This window comes from Ranitomeya imitator, chromosome 2 (assembly GCF_032444005.1).
Source record: "Ranitomeya imitator isolate aRanImi1 chromosome 2, aRanImi1.pri, whole genome shotgun sequence".
In the NCBI taxonomy this organism is placed as follows: Eukaryota; Metazoa; Chordata; class Amphibia; order Anura; family Dendrobatidae; genus Ranitomeya; species Ranitomeya imitator.
In genome coordinates this window covers 847,740,690-847,758,372 of record NC_091283.1, presented here as the reverse complement: position 1 = coordinate 847,758,372, position 17,683 = coordinate 847,740,690, and the positions used below count along the sequence as shown (strand labels likewise).

General features: G+C 42.8%; 1 protein-coding gene across 16 annotated transcripts in view; it reads left to right on the top strand.

Annotated features, from left to right (window-relative positions):
* ABLIM1 (actin binding LIM protein 1) overlaps nt 1-17,683 on the top strand; it is a 330,044-nt gene that overhangs the window by 244,910 nt on the left and 67,451 nt on the right. For all 16 annotated transcript variants that reach the window (XM_069754375.1, XM_069754382.1, XM_069754380.1 and 13 more), the window contains one exon: nt 7,414-7,472. In XM_069754375.1, coding sequence (XP_069610476.1) covers nt 7,414-7,472 — 59 coding nt within the window. The remainder of the gene's footprint in view (nt 1-7,413; nt 7,473-17,683) is intronic.

Below are 17,683 nucleotides of genomic sequence, written 5' to 3'. Positions count from 1 at the left end.
TTCACATTAAGCGACGCTGCAGCGATACCGACAACGATCCGGATCGCTGCAGCGTCGCTGTTTGGTCGCTGGAGAGCTGTCACACAGACCGCTCTCCAGTGACCAACGATGCCGGTAACCAGGGTAAACATCGGGTAACTAAGCGCAGGGCCGCGCTTAGTAACCCGATGTTTACCCTGGTTACCATCCTAAAAGTAAAAAAAACAAACAGTACATACTTACCTAACGCTGTCTGTCCTCCAGCGCTGTGCTCTGCACTCCTCCTGTACTGGCTGTCAGCACAGCGGCCGGAAAGCAGAGCGGTGACGTCACCGCTCTGCTTTCCGGCTGACCGACGCTCACAGCCAGTACAGGAGGAGTGCAGAGCACAGCGCTGGAGGACAGACAGCGTTAGGTAAGTATGTACTGTTTGTTTTTTTTACTTTTAGGATGGTAACCAGGGTAAACATCGGGTTACTAAGCGCGGCCCTGCGCTTAGTTACCCGATGTTTACCCTGGTTACCAGTGAAGACATCGCTGGATCGGTGTCACACACGCCGATCCAGCGATGTCAGCAGGGAGTCCAGCGATGAAATAAAGTTCTGGACTTTCCTCAGCGACCAACGATCTCCCAGCAGGGGCCTGATCGTTGGTCGCTGTCACACATAACGATTTTATTAACGATATCGTTGCTACGTCACAAAAAGCAACGATATCGTTAACAATATCGTTGTGTGAAGGTACCTTTAGACAGAGGGTTGCAAGCCACATTCAGGACTGAGAGAGGATCGCGAGCCACATCCAGCTCCCACCCCCTTCAAAGTAGTGTCAACCAAAGCCCCCATTAGAGGTATAATGATAACCAAAGCTTTTCCACAGTAATCACTCCAGAGCAGTACACTGAGATCCAGGGGTTCCCACAATACCCCCATTCAGTATTCTCCAAACATACTGTCACATCCAGCTTTGAGCACCTCTTCTAACAGGTAGTACAAACCTCCAGCAAACCATACCTAAAACATCTCTAAACCCCTAAGACCAGTAAATGTGCATCTAGATTTGCAGTTCTGTGCAGGGCTACTCACAAAATTCACCATTTTGAGATGTGGACTTCATACCTGTTTGCTAGACCTGGAGCTAATGTACCAAGCTAGCAGACAGTCGCGAGCCACATGTGGCTCCCGAGCTACAGGTTGGGGAGCCCGGACATAGTGGGTGAATAAGAACACATACAATAAACAAATACTGTTACACCATGACCAAATCACACATTACCACCACATAGTGACTGAATACTACAAAGGAGCTTTATACATAGTATACAGTGTATAGTTTCAGTGTACAAATAATACAGTGATCACTGGTGACATTATACACAGGAGCTCAGTATATAGTGTCAGTGTACAGGTAATACAGTGATCAGTGACACTATACACAGGAGCTCTGTATATAGTGTCAGCGTACAGGTAATACAGTGATCACCAGTGACATTATACACAAGAGCTCTGTATATAGTGTCAGCGTACAGGTAATACAGTGATCACCAGTGACATTATACACAGGAGCTCTGTATATAGTGTCAGTGTACAGGTAATACAGTGATCACCAGTGACATTATACACAAGAGCTCTGTATATAGTGTATCAGTGTGCAGATAATACAGTGATCACCGGTGACATTATAACCAGGAGCTCTGTATATAGTGTCAGTGTACAGGTTATGCAGTGATCATCAGTGTCAGTATACACAGGAGGTCTGTATATAGTGTATAGTGTACAGGTATTGCAGTGATCACTGGTAACATTATACACAGGAGCTCTGTATATAGTGTCAGTGTACAGGTAATACAGTGATTACTGGTGACATTAAACACAGGAGCTCTGTATAAAGTGTACAGGTAATAAAGTGATCACCGGTGACATTATACACAGGAGTTCTGTATATAGAGTCAGTGTACAGGTAATACAGTGATCACCAGTGACATACACAGGAGCTCTGTATATATTGTACAGGTAATACAGTAATTACTGGTGACATACACAGGAGCTCTGTATATAGTGTACAGATAATACAGCGATCACCAGTAACATTAAACACAGGAGCTCTGTATATAGTTTACAGTGTACAGATAATAAATTATACACAGGAGCTCTGTATATAGTGTACAGTGTACAGATAATAAAGTGATCAACAGTGCCTTTATACACTGGAACTCTGAATATAGTGTATAGTGTGCAGATCATACAATGTTCTCTGTATTACCTGTACACTGACACTATATACAGAGCTGTGTATAATATCATTGGTGATCACCAGAGACACTATACACTGGAACTCTGTATATAGTGTCAGTGTACAGGTAATACAGTGATCACCAGTAACATACACAGGAGATCTGTATATTGTGTCAATGTACAGTTAATACAGTGATCACTGGTGTAATTATGAACAGAAGCTCTGTATATAGTGTCAGTGTACAGGTAATACAGTGATCACCAATGATATTGTACACATGAGCTCTGTATATAGTGTCAGTGAACAGGTAATACAGTGATCACCAGTGACATTATACACAGGAGATCTGTATATAGTGTCATTGTACAGGTAATACTGTGATCACTGGTGTAATTATGCACAGGAGCTCTGTATATAGTGTACAGTGAACAGGTAATACAGTGATCACCAATGATATTGTACACATGAGCTCTGTATATAGTGTCAGTGAACAGGTAATACAGTGATCACCAGTGACATTATACACAGGAGATCTGTATATAGTGTCATTGTACAGGTAATACTGTGATCACTCGTGTAATTATGCACAGGAGCTCTGTATATAGTGTACAGTGAACAGGTAATATAGTGATCACCAGTGACATTATACACAGGACCTCTGTATGTATTATACAGTGTATAGTGTCAGTGTACAGATAACACACTGACTCACTGGTGATGTCTCTAGTTGAAGTCCCTCATCTTCATCCAGTTCAGGCCGCCATCACTTCTTCCAGTCAGGACTCGTCTCTGCAGAAAATAACTTTTTCCCCAACTTCTACACTACGCCAGATGAAGGAAAAAAGTGACCGTGCACAGTATCAGGACCCCTTCCTTCCCCACTAAAAACAGTATCCTCAAAATTAAAATACATCACCGCAGTAATGATATCTTCAATCAGCCCCTACAGTAATAATGTCCTCCATCCTGCTCCCACGTGTTCTCCCATTCTGGGCCCCTATAATGCGACTTTACACAAAAAAAGCTTCTCTTTACCTGGCCGAGGTCCAACTGTGTCCTCTCCCCTATTAGTCTGATGTGGTTGCGATGGCGTATGGCAGTGACGTCATCCACAGATCCCTCATAACAGTGTGTCATCCACAGATCCCCCATAACAGTGCGTCATCCTCAGATAATAGTGCGTCCTCCACAGATCCCCCATAACAGTGCGTCCTCCACAGATCCCCCATAACAGTGCATCATGCACAGATCCCCCATAACAGTGCGTCCTCCACAGATCCCCCATAACAGTGCGTCCTCCACAGATCCCCCATAACAGTACGTCATGCACAGATCCCCATAATGGTGAAAGGAGTTTTTTCCTTTTCCTACATTGGTCTTATAGTACAAGAAATCTATTTTTAAGAATTTTTTTTTTCTGCTGAGAAAGACGTGTGGTGATCTCCCCTCTCCCAGAGCCCCCTGGTCTCTGTTCTCTGTCCTCTGGCCCCTGTCACTTAGATGTTTACATTGGCTCCTGCCTCATTATTGTCCTGGTGATAAACTGAGGCAACATCTCAACTTTTAACCATCATCTCAGTTCATGAATTTCTCATGTTTCAAGTTATCACTGTGCAGTAAGTCATGTGTGCACATAGCAGCAGAATAGTGAGTGCAGCTCTGGATTATAATACAGGATGTAACTCAGGATCAGTAATGTAATGTATGTACACAGTGACTGCACCAGCAGAATAGTGAGTGCAGCTCTGGGGGATAATACAGGAGGTAACTCAGGATCAGTAATGTAATGTATGTACACAGTGACTGCACCAGCAGAATAGTGAGTGCAGCTCTGGAGTATAATACACGATGTAACTCAGGATCAGTAATGTAATGTATGTACACAGTGACTGCACCAGCAGAATAGTGAGCGCAGCTCTGCAGTATAATACAGGAGGTAACTCAGGATCAGTAATGTAATGTATGTACACAGTGACTGTACCAGCAGAATAGTGAGTGCAGCTCTGGAGTATAATGCAGGATGTAACTCAGGATCAGTAATGTATGTACACAGTGACTGCACCAGCAGAATAGTGAGTGCAGCTCTGGAGTATAATACAGCATGTAACTCAGGATCAGTAATGTAATGTGTGTACACAGTGACTGTACCAGCAGAATAGTGAGTGCAGCTCTGGGGTATAATACAGGATGTAACTCAGGATCAGTAATGTAATGTATGTACACAGTGACTGCACCAGCAGAATAGTGAGCGCAGCTCTGCAGTATAATACAGGAGGTAACTCAGGATCAGTAATGTAATGTATGTACACAGTGACTGTACCAGCAGAATAGTGAGTGCAGCTCTGGAGTATAATGCAGGATGTAACTCAGGATCAGTAATGTATGTACACAGTGACTGCACCAGCAGAATAGTGAGTGCAGCTCTGGAGTATAATACAGCATGTAACTCAGGATCAGTAATGTAATGTGTGTACACAGTGACTGTACCAGCAGAATAGTGAGTGCAGCTCTGGGGTATAATACAGGATGTAACTCAGGATCAGTAATGTAATGTATGTACACAGTGACTGCACCAGCAGAATAGTGAGTGCAGCTCTGGAGTATAATACAGGATGTAACTCAGGATCAGTAATGTAATGTGTGTACACAGTGACTGTACCAGCAGAATAGTGAGTGCAGCTCTGGGGTATAATACAGGATGTAACTCAGGATCAGTAATGTAATGTATGTACACAGTGACTGCACCAGCAGAATAGTGAGTGCAGCTCTGGAGTATAATACAGGATGTAACTCAGGATCAGTAATGTAATGTATGTACACAGTGACAGCACCAGCAGAATAGTGAGTGCAGCTCTGGAGTATAATACAGGATGTAACTCAGGATCAGTAATGTAATGTGTGTACACAGTGACTGCACCAGCAGAATAGTGAGTGCAGCTCTGGAGTATAATACAGGAGGTAACTCAGGATCAGTAATGTAATGTATGTACACAGTGACTGCACCAGCAGAATAGTGAGTGCAGCTCTGGAGTATAATACACGATGTAACTCAGGATCAGTAATGTAATGTATGTACACAGTGACTGCACCAGCAGAATAGTGAGCGCAGCTCTGCAGTATAATACAGGAGGTAACTCAGGATCAGTAATGTAATGTATGTACACAGTGACTGTACCAGCAGAATAGTGAGTGCAGCTCTGGAGTATAATGCAGGATGTAACTCAGGATCAGTAATGTATGTACACAGTGACTGCACCAGCAGAATAGTGAGTGCAGCTCTGGAGTATAATATAGCATGTAACTCAGGATCAGTAATGTAATGTATGTACACAGTGGCTGCACCAGCAGAATAGTGAGTGCAGCTCTGGAGTATAATGCAGGATGTAACTCAGGATCAGTAATGTAATGTATGTACACAGTGACTGCACCAGCAGAATAGTGAGCGCAGCTCTGCAGTATAATACAGGAGGTAACTCAGGATCAGTAATGTAATGTATGTACACAGTGACTGTACCAGCAGAATAGTGAGTGCAGCTCTGGAGTATAATGCAGGATGTAACTCAGGATCAGTAATGTATGTACACAGTGACTGCACCAGCAGAATAGTGAGTGCAGCTCTGGAGTATAATATAGCATGTAACTCAGGATCAGTAATGTAATGTATGTACACAGTGGCTGCACCAGCAGAATAGTGAGTGCAGCTCTGGAGTATAATGCAGGATGTAACTCAGGATCAGTAATGTAATGTATGTACACAGTGACTGCACCAGCAGAATAGTGAGCGCAGCTCTGCAGTATAATACAGGAGGTAACTCAGGATCAGTAATGTAATGTATGTACACAGTGACTGTACCAGCAGAATAGTGAGTGCAGCTCTGGAGTATAATGCAGGATGTAACTCAGGATCAGTAATGTATGTACACAGTGACTGCACCAGCAGAATAGTGAGTGCAGCTCTGGGGTATAATACAGGATGTAACTCAGGATCAGTAATGTAATGTGTGTACACAGTGACTGCACCAGCAGAATAGTGAGTGCAGCTCTGGGGTATAATACAGGATATAACTCAGGATCAGTAATGTAATGTATGTACACAGTGACTGCACCAGCAGAATAGTGAGCGCAGCTCTGCAGTATAATACAGGAGGTAACTCAGGATCAGTAATGTAATGTATGTACACAGTGACTGCACCAGCAGAATAGTGAGTGCAGCTCTGGGGTATAATACAGGATGTAACTCAGGATCAGTAATGTAATGTGTGTACACAGTGACTGCACCAGCAGAATAGTGAGTGCAGCTCTGGGGTATAATACAGGATATAACTCAGGATCAGTAATGTAATGTATGTAAACAGTGACTGCACCAGCAGAATAGTGAGTGCAGCTCTGGAGTATAATACAGCATGTAACTCAGGATCAGTAATGTAATGTATGTACACAGTGACTGCACCAGCAGAATAGTGAGTGCAGCTCTGGAGTATAATACAGGATGTAACTCAGGATCAGTAATGTAATGTATGTACACAGTGACTGCAACGGCAGAATAGTGAGTACAGCTCTGGTGTCCGTACAATTATCATGCAGTCGTGACTTAGTTCGCCTTGTGTCTGTCCATCTCATGTCAGGTTTTCAGTAACGTATTTGCAGCCAGTCCTTGTTGGTGTCTATAATTAATATCAGGCGGAGCCCCTGATTATACATTATAACCCCTCAGGTCCCAGGACGATCTCATTTCATTGGAGTGAAAACTATTCGTCTTTGATCTCTGCCGGATTCATCACTTTCACGTGTGATTTCCAGCTGTGGAGGGGGTGTCAATGTCTGGGGGACCTGAGCCCTTGTGACTGGCACAGAACCTGCTCTGATGTCCTGGAAATCTGCATTAACAGGAAATCCCTGATGGTTTACTGCTCGGATCACCCGGACAGGGGGGCGCTGTATTAAACAGGGGGTCACGGTGAGCCATATAAATCCCGCCAGCGGAATGGTGGCGCCCCCTACTGTCTGCTGTGTGCAGGTGCAGGCTCGGGGGCAGGTAGAGAGGGCTGTAGTGCAGCCTGTGTGACTAATGAGGAGCAGCAGTGAGAGCTGCAGCGTCAGTCAGAAGGGGCCGGAACCGAAAAATGGCAGAAAAGCAAAAGTGCTAATGTGTAACCACCAACCCCACGCCCATCTCCATGTCCTCTGCTCCGTCCACAGGCTCCACGGTCTGGCATCCCGACTGTAAGCAGACCACCAAGTCGGAGGAGAAGCAGAGGGTAAGTGCCACATCTATTATCTATCTATCTATCTAATCTATCTATCTATCTATCTATCTATCTATCTATCTATCTATCTATCTATCTATCTATCTATTATCTATTATCTATCTATCTATTATCTATCTATCATCTGTCTATTATCCATTATCTATCTATCTATCTATTATCTATCTAATGTCTATTATCTATCATCTATCTATCTTCTATCTATTATCTATCTATCTAATCTATCTATCTATCTATCTATTATCTATCTATCTATTATCTATCTATCTATCATCTATCTATTATCCATTATCTATCTATCTATCTATCTATCTAATCTATCTATCTATCTATCTATCTATCTATCTATCTATCTATCTATCTATCTATTATCTATCTATCTATCTATCTATCTATTATCTATCTATCTATTATCTATCTATCTATCTATCTATTATCTATATATTATCTATCTATTATCTATTTATCTATCTATCTATCTATTATCTATCTATCTATCATCTATCTATTATCCATTATCTATCTATCTTCTATCTATCTATCTATCTATCTATCATCTATCTATTATCTATCTAATGTCTATTATCTATCATCTATCTATCTATCTTCTATCTATTATCTATCTATCTATCTATTATCTATCTATTATCTATCTATCATCCTATTATCTATCTCTATCATCTATTATCTATCTATTATCTATCTATCATCTATCTATCTATTATCTATCTATCATCTATCTATCATCTATCTATTATCTATCTATTATCTATCATCTATCTATCTATTATCTATTTACTATCTATCATCTATCTATCTATTATCTATTTACTATCTATCATCTATCTATCTATTATCTATCTATTATCTATCTATTATCTATCTATCTATTATCTATCTATTATCTATCTATTATCTATATATTATCTATCTATTATCTATCTATTTATCTATTATCTATCTATCTATCTATTATCTATCTATCTATCATCTATCTATTATCCATTATCTATCTATCTTCTATCTATCTATCTATCATCTATCTATTATCTATCTAATGTCTATTATCTATCATCTATCTATCTATCTTCTATCTATTATCTATCTATCTATCTATTATCTATCTATTATCTATCTATCATCCTATTATCTATCTCTATCATCTATTATCTATCTATTATCTATCTATCATCTATCTATCTATTATCTATCTATCATCTATCATCTATCTATTATCTATCTATTATCTATCATCTATCTATCTATTATCTATTTACTATCTATCATCTATCTATCTATTATCTATCTATTATCTATCTATCATCTATCTATCTATTATCTATCTATCATCTATTATCTATCTATCATCTATTATCTATCTATCTATTATCTATCTATTATCTATCATCTATCTATCTATTATCTATTTACTATCTATCATCTATCTATCTATTATCTATCTATTATCTATCTATCATCTATCTATCTATTATCTATCTATCATCTATTATCTATCTATCTATTATCTATCTATTATCTATCATCTATCTATCTATTATCTATTTACTATCTATCATCTATCTATCTATCGATCACTTATCTATTATTTACCTGCATTGATCACTCCTCGCTGATTCTTACATAGAACAGATACTTTAGTGTCGGCTGTGGATTCTGACCCTGTGTCCAGGATGTGGAAAGATTTAGCCATTCTCTGTGGGTCACAGAACAAGTGAATATTCTGCTCCTCAAATTTTAGCTGCTGTGCAGAGCTGGAGATTATATAATATATTATTATAATGCAAGTCTATCGTGGATGTGACCGGGAAGAGGGAGAATGCCCGGCACACGGAGCCCCTGCCCCACAGAGCTGACACTCGGAGAGTCCATTATTGTGTCTTCTCCAGCAGTACATAATGTACCAAACCATTTTCTACATTATAATATTTTTGTCAACTCTCTAGATATTTCTGCAGCTGAAAAAGCAGGATGATCACGAGTTGGAATCCAGTGACACAGTCAGATCTAGGACTTTGTTGGCCAAACTTGTTATTCAGAAGCCCAAGAAAAATGGTGTTTAATGTTTAGAGGAATCTTTTTCTTCTCTTTCATCTATTAACATCATGTTGTATTTACATCCAAATTTAAGTGCACAGTTATATCAGTAATACATCATTATAGGACTCAGAACTCTTAGGGTATGTGCACACGTCAGGTTTTTTTCCTGACAAAATCCGGAGAATTCTGGCAGAAAATCGCGTTTTTTTCCGCGCGGATTTATCGCGGTTTTTGCGCGGATTTTTTGCGGAATTTTTGCGTTTTTTTTTTTCCTGAAAGTCATTTTGGCTTAGAAATCCGCAAAAATTCCGCAAAAAGAATGAGCATGTCCATTTTTTTTGCGGAATGCGTTTTTTTTGCGGTAAAAAACGCATCCATCTGAACAAAAAATCCGGAATGCATTCTAAATGATAGGATGCATATTTTTAGCGTTTTTGATGCGGAATTATAGCGTTTTTATAGCGAAATTCCGCAAAAAAAAACGCTAAAAATCCGGACGTGTGCACATACCCTCAATCTCCTCTATCGAATTATGTAAAGTCTGTCTGCAGCCACCACTAGGGGGAGCTCCCTGTATACAGAGATACATGATAAGATCCTGTCTGCAGCCACCACTAGGGGGAGCTCCCTGTATACAGAGATACATAATAAGATTCTGTCTGCAGCCACCACTAGGGGGAGCTCCCTGTATACAGAGATACATGATAAGATCCTGTCTGCAGCCACCACTAGGGGGAGCTCCCTGTATACAGAGATACATGGTAAGATCCTGTCTGCAGCCACCACTAGGGGGAGCTGTCTGTATACAGAGATATATGATAAGATCCTGTCTGCAGCCACCACTAGGGGGAGCTCCCTGTATACAGAGATACATGATAAGATCCTGTCTGCAGCCACCACTAGGGGGAGCTCCCTGTATACAGAGATACATAATAAGATCCTGTCTGCAGCCACCACTAGGGGGAGCTCCCTGTATACAGAGATATATGATAAGATCCTGTCTGCAACCACCACTAGGGGGAACACCCTGTATACAGAGATACATAATAAGATCCTGTCTGCAGTCACCACTAGGGGGAGCTCCCTGTATACAGAGATACATAATTTGATCCTGTCTGCAGCCACCACTAGGGGGAGCTCCCTGTATAAAGAGATACGTGATAAGATCCTGTCTGCAGCCACCACTAGGGGGAGCTCCCTGTATACAAAGATACATGATAAGATCCTGTCTGCAGCCACCACTAGGGGGAGCTCCCTGTATACAGAGATACATGATAACATCCTGTCTGCTGTCACCACTAGGGGGAGCTCCCTGTTTACAGCTATACATGAGAAGATCCTGTCTGCAGCCACCACTAGGGGGAGCTCCCTGTATACAGCTATACATGATCAGATCCTGTCTGCAGCCACCGCTAGGGGAAGCTCCCTGTATACAGAGATACATGATAAGATCCTGTCTGCAGTCACCACTAGAGGGAGCTCCCTGTATACAGAGATACATGATAAGATCCTGTCTGCAGCCACCACTAGGGGGAGCTCCCTGTATACAGAGACACATGATAAGATCCTGTCTGCAGCCACCACTAGGGGGAGCTCCCTGTATACAGCTATACATGAGAAGATCCTGTCTGCAGCCACCACTAGGGGGAGCTCCCTGTATACAGAGATACATGATAAGATCCTGTCTGCAACCACCACAAGGGGGAGCTCCCTGTATACAGAGATACATGATAACATCCTGTCTGCTGTCACCACTAGGGGGAGCTCCCGGTATACAGCTATACATGAGAAGATCCTGTCTGCAGCCACCACTAGGGGGAGCTCCCTGTATACAGAGATACATGATCAGATCCTGTCTGCAGCCACCGCTAGGGGAAGCTCCCTGTATACAGAGATACATGATAAGATCCTGTCTGCAGTCACCACTAGAGGGAGCTCCCTGTATACAGAGATACGTGATAAGATCCTGCCTGCAGCCACCACTAGGGGGAGCACCCTGTATACAGAGATACATAATAAGATCCTGTCTGCAACCACCACAAGGGGGAGCTCCCTGTATACAGAGATACATAATAAGATCCTGTCTGCAGCCACCACTAGGGGGAGCTCCCTGTATAAAGAGATACGTGATAAGATCCTGTCTGCAGCCACCACTAGGGGGAGCTCCCTGTATACAAAGATACAGGATAAGATCCTGTCTGCAGCCACCACTAGGGGGAGCTCCCTGTATACAGAGATACATGATAAGATCCTGTCTGCAACCACCACAAGGGGGAGCTCCCTGTATACAGAGATACATGATAACATCCTGTCTGCTGTCACCACTAGTGGGAGCTCCCTGTATACAGCTATACATGAGAAGATCCTGTCTGCAGCCACCACTAGGGGGAGCTCCCTGTATACAGCTATACATGATCAGATCCTGTCTGCAGCCACCACTAGGGGAAGCTCCCTGTATACAGAGATACATGATAAGATCCTGTCTGCAGTCACCACTAGGGGGAGCTCCCTGTATACAGAGATACATGATAAGATCCTGTCTGCAGTCACCACTAGGGGGAAGCTCCCTGTATACAGAGATACATGATAAGATCCTGTCTGCAGTCACCACTAGGGGGAGCTCCCTGCATGCAGAGATACATGATAAGATCCTGTCTGCAGTCACCACTAGGGGGAGCTCCCTGCATGCAGAGATACATGATAAGATCCTGTCTGCAGCCACCACTAGGGGGAGCTCCCTGTATACAGAGATACATAAGATCCTGTCTGCAGCCACCACTAGGGGGAGCTCCCTGTATACAGAGATACATGATAAGATCCTGTCTGCAGTCACCACTAGGGGGAGCTCCCTGTATACAGAGATACATGATAAGATCCTGTCTGCAGTCACCACTAGGGGGAGCTCCCTGTATACAGAGATACATAAGATCCTGTCTGCAGCCACCACTAGGGGGAGCTCCCTGTATACAGAGATACAAGATAAGATTCTGTCTGCAGACACCACTAGGGGGAGCTTCCTGTATAGAGAGATACATGATAAGATCCTGTCTGCAGCCACCACTAGGGGGAGCTCCCTGTATACAGAGACACATGATAAGATCCTGTCTGCAGTCACCACTAGGGGGAGCTCCCTGTATACAGAGACACATGATCAGATCCTGTCTGCAGCCACCACTAGGGGGAGCTCCCTGTATACAGAGACACATGATAAGATCCTGTCTGCAGCCACCACTAGGGGGAGCTCCCTGTATACAGAGATACATGATAAGATCCTGTCTGCAGCCACCACTAGGGGGAGCTCCCTGTATACAGAGATACATGATAAGATCCTGTCTGCAGCCACCACTTAGGGGAGCTCCCTGTATACAGAGATACATGATAAGATCCTGTCTGCAGCCACCACTTAGGGGAGCTCCCTGTATACAGAGATACATGATAAGATCCTGTCTGCAGTCACCACTAGGGGGAGCTCACTGTATACAGAGATACATAAGATCCTGTCTGCAGCCACCACTAGGGGGAGCTCCCTGTATACAGAGATACATGATAAGATCCTGTCTGCAGTCACCACTAGGGGGAGCTCCCTGTATACAGAGATACATGATAAGATCCTGCCTGCAGCCACCACTAGGGGGAGCTCCCTGTATACAGAGATACATGATAAGATACTGTCTGCAGCCACCACTAGGGTGAGCTCCCTGTATACAGATACATGATAAGATCCTGTCTGCAGCCACCACTAGGGGGAGCTCCCTGTATACAGAGATACATGATAAGATCCTGTCTTCAGTCACCACTAGGGGGAGCTCCCTGTATACAGAGATACATGATAAGATCCTGTCTGCAGCCACCACTAGGGGGAGCTCCCTGTATACAGAGATACATGATAAGATCCTGTCTTCAGTCACCACTAGGGGGAGCTCCCTGTATACAGAGATACATGATAAGATCCTGTCTGCAGCCACCACTAGGGGGAGCTCCCTGTATACAGAGATACATGATAAGATCCTGTCTGCAGCCACTACTAGGGGGAGCTCCCTGTATACAGAGATATATGATAAAATCCTGTCTGCAGCCACCACTAGGGGGAGCTCCCTGTATACAGAGATACATGATAAGATACTGTCTGCAGCCACCACTAGGGTGAGCTCCCTGTATACAGATACATGATAAGATCCTGTCTGCAGCCACCACTAGGGGGAGCTCCCTGTATACAGAGATACATGATAAGATCCTGTCTTCAGTCACCACTAGGGGGAGCTCCCTGTATACAGAGATACATGATAAGATCCTGTCTTCAGTCACCACTAGGGGGAGCTCCCTGTATACAGAGATACATGATAAGATCCTGTCTGCAGTCACCACTAGGGGGAGCTCCCTGTATACAGAGATACATGGTAAGATCCTGTCTTCAGTCACCACTAGGGGGAGCTCCCTGTATACAGAGATACATGATAATATCCTGCCTGCAGCCACCACTAGGGGGAGCTCCCTGTATACAGAGATACATGATAAGATTCTGTCTGCAGTCACCAGTAGGGGGAGCTCGCTGTATACAGAAATACATAAGATCCTGTCTGCAGTCACCACTAGGGGGAGCTCCGTGTATATAGAGATACATGATAAGATCCTGTCTGCAGCCACCACTAGGGGGAGCTTCCTGTATACAGAGATACATGATAAGATCCTATCTGCAGTCACCACTAGGGGGAGCTCCCTGTATACAGAGATACATGATAAGATCCTGTCTGCAGCCACCACTAGGGGGAGCTCCGTGTATATAGAGATACATGATAAGATCCTGTCTGCAGCCACCACTAGGGGGAGCTCCCTGTATACAGAGATACATGATAAGATCCTATCTGCAGCCACCACTAGGGGGAGCTCCCTGTATACAGAGATACATGATAAGATCCTGTCTGCAGTCACCACTAGGGGGAGCTCTGTGTATACAGAGATATGTTATGAGACACAGCAATAACTTGGCGATGGATTCCCTTTATATTGGGGCTTTAATGGTGCATTATATAATGAGTAGATTAGATTAGTCGTGACATAAGGAATCCACTATGGCTCTATCACCCAGTAGCCACATAAGTCCTCGCTGTGATCACTGGGATTGAACTTCCTCCTGTTTGGCGCTAAGTGATCTCTTCTCTTTGCAGCGATTTCCATTATTTTTTCCCGGGTTGATAAAGAGAAAGGTACCGACCTGCCGCGCACCTCTGATCTCACCACTAATTTATGCACCGTTATGACAATTGATATATACTGCTACACTGTGACATCACTGGGGACGGGGTAACCGCTGGGTGTAGAGCTGCTTTTTTTTCACGAGTGACATCTAACTCACGATTGGCAAATCTCATCACCGAAAAGGGAAAGATCCGGAGGAGCCGGCGGTGATCAACTGGTCGCGCTAGGGGCTCATGGCGCAGTGTAAGGACTGATCCCCCCTGCTTTGGATTGGGGTCACGGGGCATTATAAAATACTGCCACCTACAGGCTGGAATATGAACTGTCAGTTATCAGCCATTACTGGTGTGAAGGTGAGAATCTCTTCAATTAGCTGATTGACAGGAATTCTGGATGTTTCCCTGTCCACATAATTACTGCTTTAAGTCACTACTTTATAATTGGAAACAGTCAGCAAGTTTGTGAGAAAAAATTGCATTTCTCTTGCACCAATGTTATTCAATGAGGCAGTGTTTATCTGCAAGTTTTTCCTCATCTGGAATTAGGCTGAGGAAAAAAACCCCAGCATGCTGTGTATGGCAGAACGGCGAGACTCACCAATGCAAATCAAAGGGGGTGAGAAAAAAAAATCACATGGCACATGTGCGGTGCAACTTTTACATATACACATCTCAAAGGAAACCCGACATGTCATCAGCCGAGTACAGTAAATTCACAGCTCGAACCGTCTTAATAGAATGGATAGATAGAAATATGTCAGTGAGATATAATCGGGACCTTGAGTGTGTAGTTTTCTGTACTTCTATTTAGCTAATAAATGAAAAAAATTGTGTGGGGTCCCCTATTTTTAATAACTAGCTAAGGGAAAGCAGACAGCTGTGAGCTGGCCTTATTATGCTGGAAAGGGGCCAATATCCATGGAGCTTCCCAGCCTATTACTACCAGCCCATAACTGTCTGATTAGCTTTTACTAGTTATTAAAAAGGGGAGACCGAAATAAGAATTGTGGAGTCCTCTCTATTTTTAATAGCAAAGGCTAAGCAGAGAGCTACAGGCTGATAGAAATAGGCTAAGAATGTACATCAATATTGGCCCCTTCTCAGCCTAATAAAACCAGCCACCCCAGAAATGAGCATTGCTTAGATGCACCAATTTTAGCGATCAGCCTCGGCTCTTCCCGATTGTCCTGGAGCGTTGGTAATCGGACTAATTGTTTTAGAGTTGATGTCAGCTGACATCAAGGCCAGGGGTATGTAATGGAGAGGCATCTATCAGACACCCCCATTACTAACCCTGTAGTCAAAAGAAATAGACGCACACAGAAAAGTGCTTTAATTGTAAAAAGCTCTTCCCAACAATTACCCTCTTTTTCCCATTAAAAATAATAATCCACGGGGGTTTGCCATAACCGATAATATGGAGGTCCCACGATGATCCCTATCTTCTTTTGTGCTCTGCAGGAACTCTGCTGCTGTGACGAGCGGTGACCTCAGTAAGGTTCCTGCAGTTTAGCGGCTGTGAACTGCGGTAACCTCACTGAAGTCACCGCTCGTCACAGCAGCCAGGTTCTCGCACTGCGCAGCTTGAGACACAGCAGTGGCTGCAGCTCCAGTCTGTAAGCTGCGTTCTGCAGAAAACCCTGTGTTTTTTGGGGGGCAATGAATGGGTAAAATGGGTAATTATCGGGGAGTGATTTTTAGAATTAAAGGACTTCTCTGTGTTTTTGTGTGGTTTCTTTTGACTACTGGGTTATTAATGGGGGTGTTTGATAGACGTCTCTCCATTACTAACCCCTGGGCTTGATGTCAGTGGACATTACACAGCTAACATTGCCTGCACCAGGGCAATCAGTGAGAGCCGAGGCTAAGCGCCAAAATTAGTACATCTAATGGACACGTCATTTCTGGGGTGGCTCAGGGCTGGTGTCATTAGACTGAGAAGGGGCCAGTAACTAGGGACCTTCCTAGTTTATTAATATCAGTCCACAGCTGTTTTCTTAGCCTTTGTTGGTGATTAAAAATAGTAGGGACCCACATCATGTTTTTTTCTTTGGGTCACCTCTTTTTAATAACCAGTAAAGGAGAAGCAGAAATCTATGGGCTGCCATTAATAGGCTGGGAAGGTCCATAGATATTGGCCCCTTCCCAGCATTATAACAGCAGCTCTCAGCTTTCTGCTTTCCCTTGGCTGGTAATCAAAAATTAGTGTGGACTCAGCATGTTTTTTTTTTTTTTTTTTAATTAAATTATTTATTTAATAGGTTAAATAAGGCTAAACACTCTTTAGTGCTACATGAAAGATTATTTTATTATATGTAGGGGGATTGTGAATTTAAATATCTACAGGACTTCTCTCCTATTTATTCTGTCTATCTATCCATTATCTATTGTCGATCTACTATCTATCAATTATCTAACTATGTATTATCTACTATCGATCTATTTATCATTTATCTATCTATCTATCTGTTTTATATCTATTTTTATGTCTATTATCTATCTATTATCTATCTATTAATCTTTGTATTATCAATCTATCATCTATCTATTATATATCTATATATTATCTCTCATCTATCTATCTATCTATCTATCTATCTATCTATTATCTATTGATCTATCTCTGTATATAAGATTGTATTATTGGGTTGTAAATTACATAGTCAATGATATTATGTAAAAGCTGATGTTAAAAGCGCATTGTGTACTTCTTTAATACGAATGTTAGGTGTTAAGTCACGCACTCGCGCTGCACTCACCAACTTTTCTGGCTGAGAATCTGAGTGATTTTATTTATCTTTTATCTATCTCCCTCTGTGTAAACAATCTAGAAGCAGGGGATGCTGGGAGATTTCAGCTCTGGTGATCAATGATGGAAATGCTGTGTACAGGGTGACTGTGGCCCCAGCGGGTCCCTGTGTAGCGGAGTCGCTTCCCGGGTGTTTTACG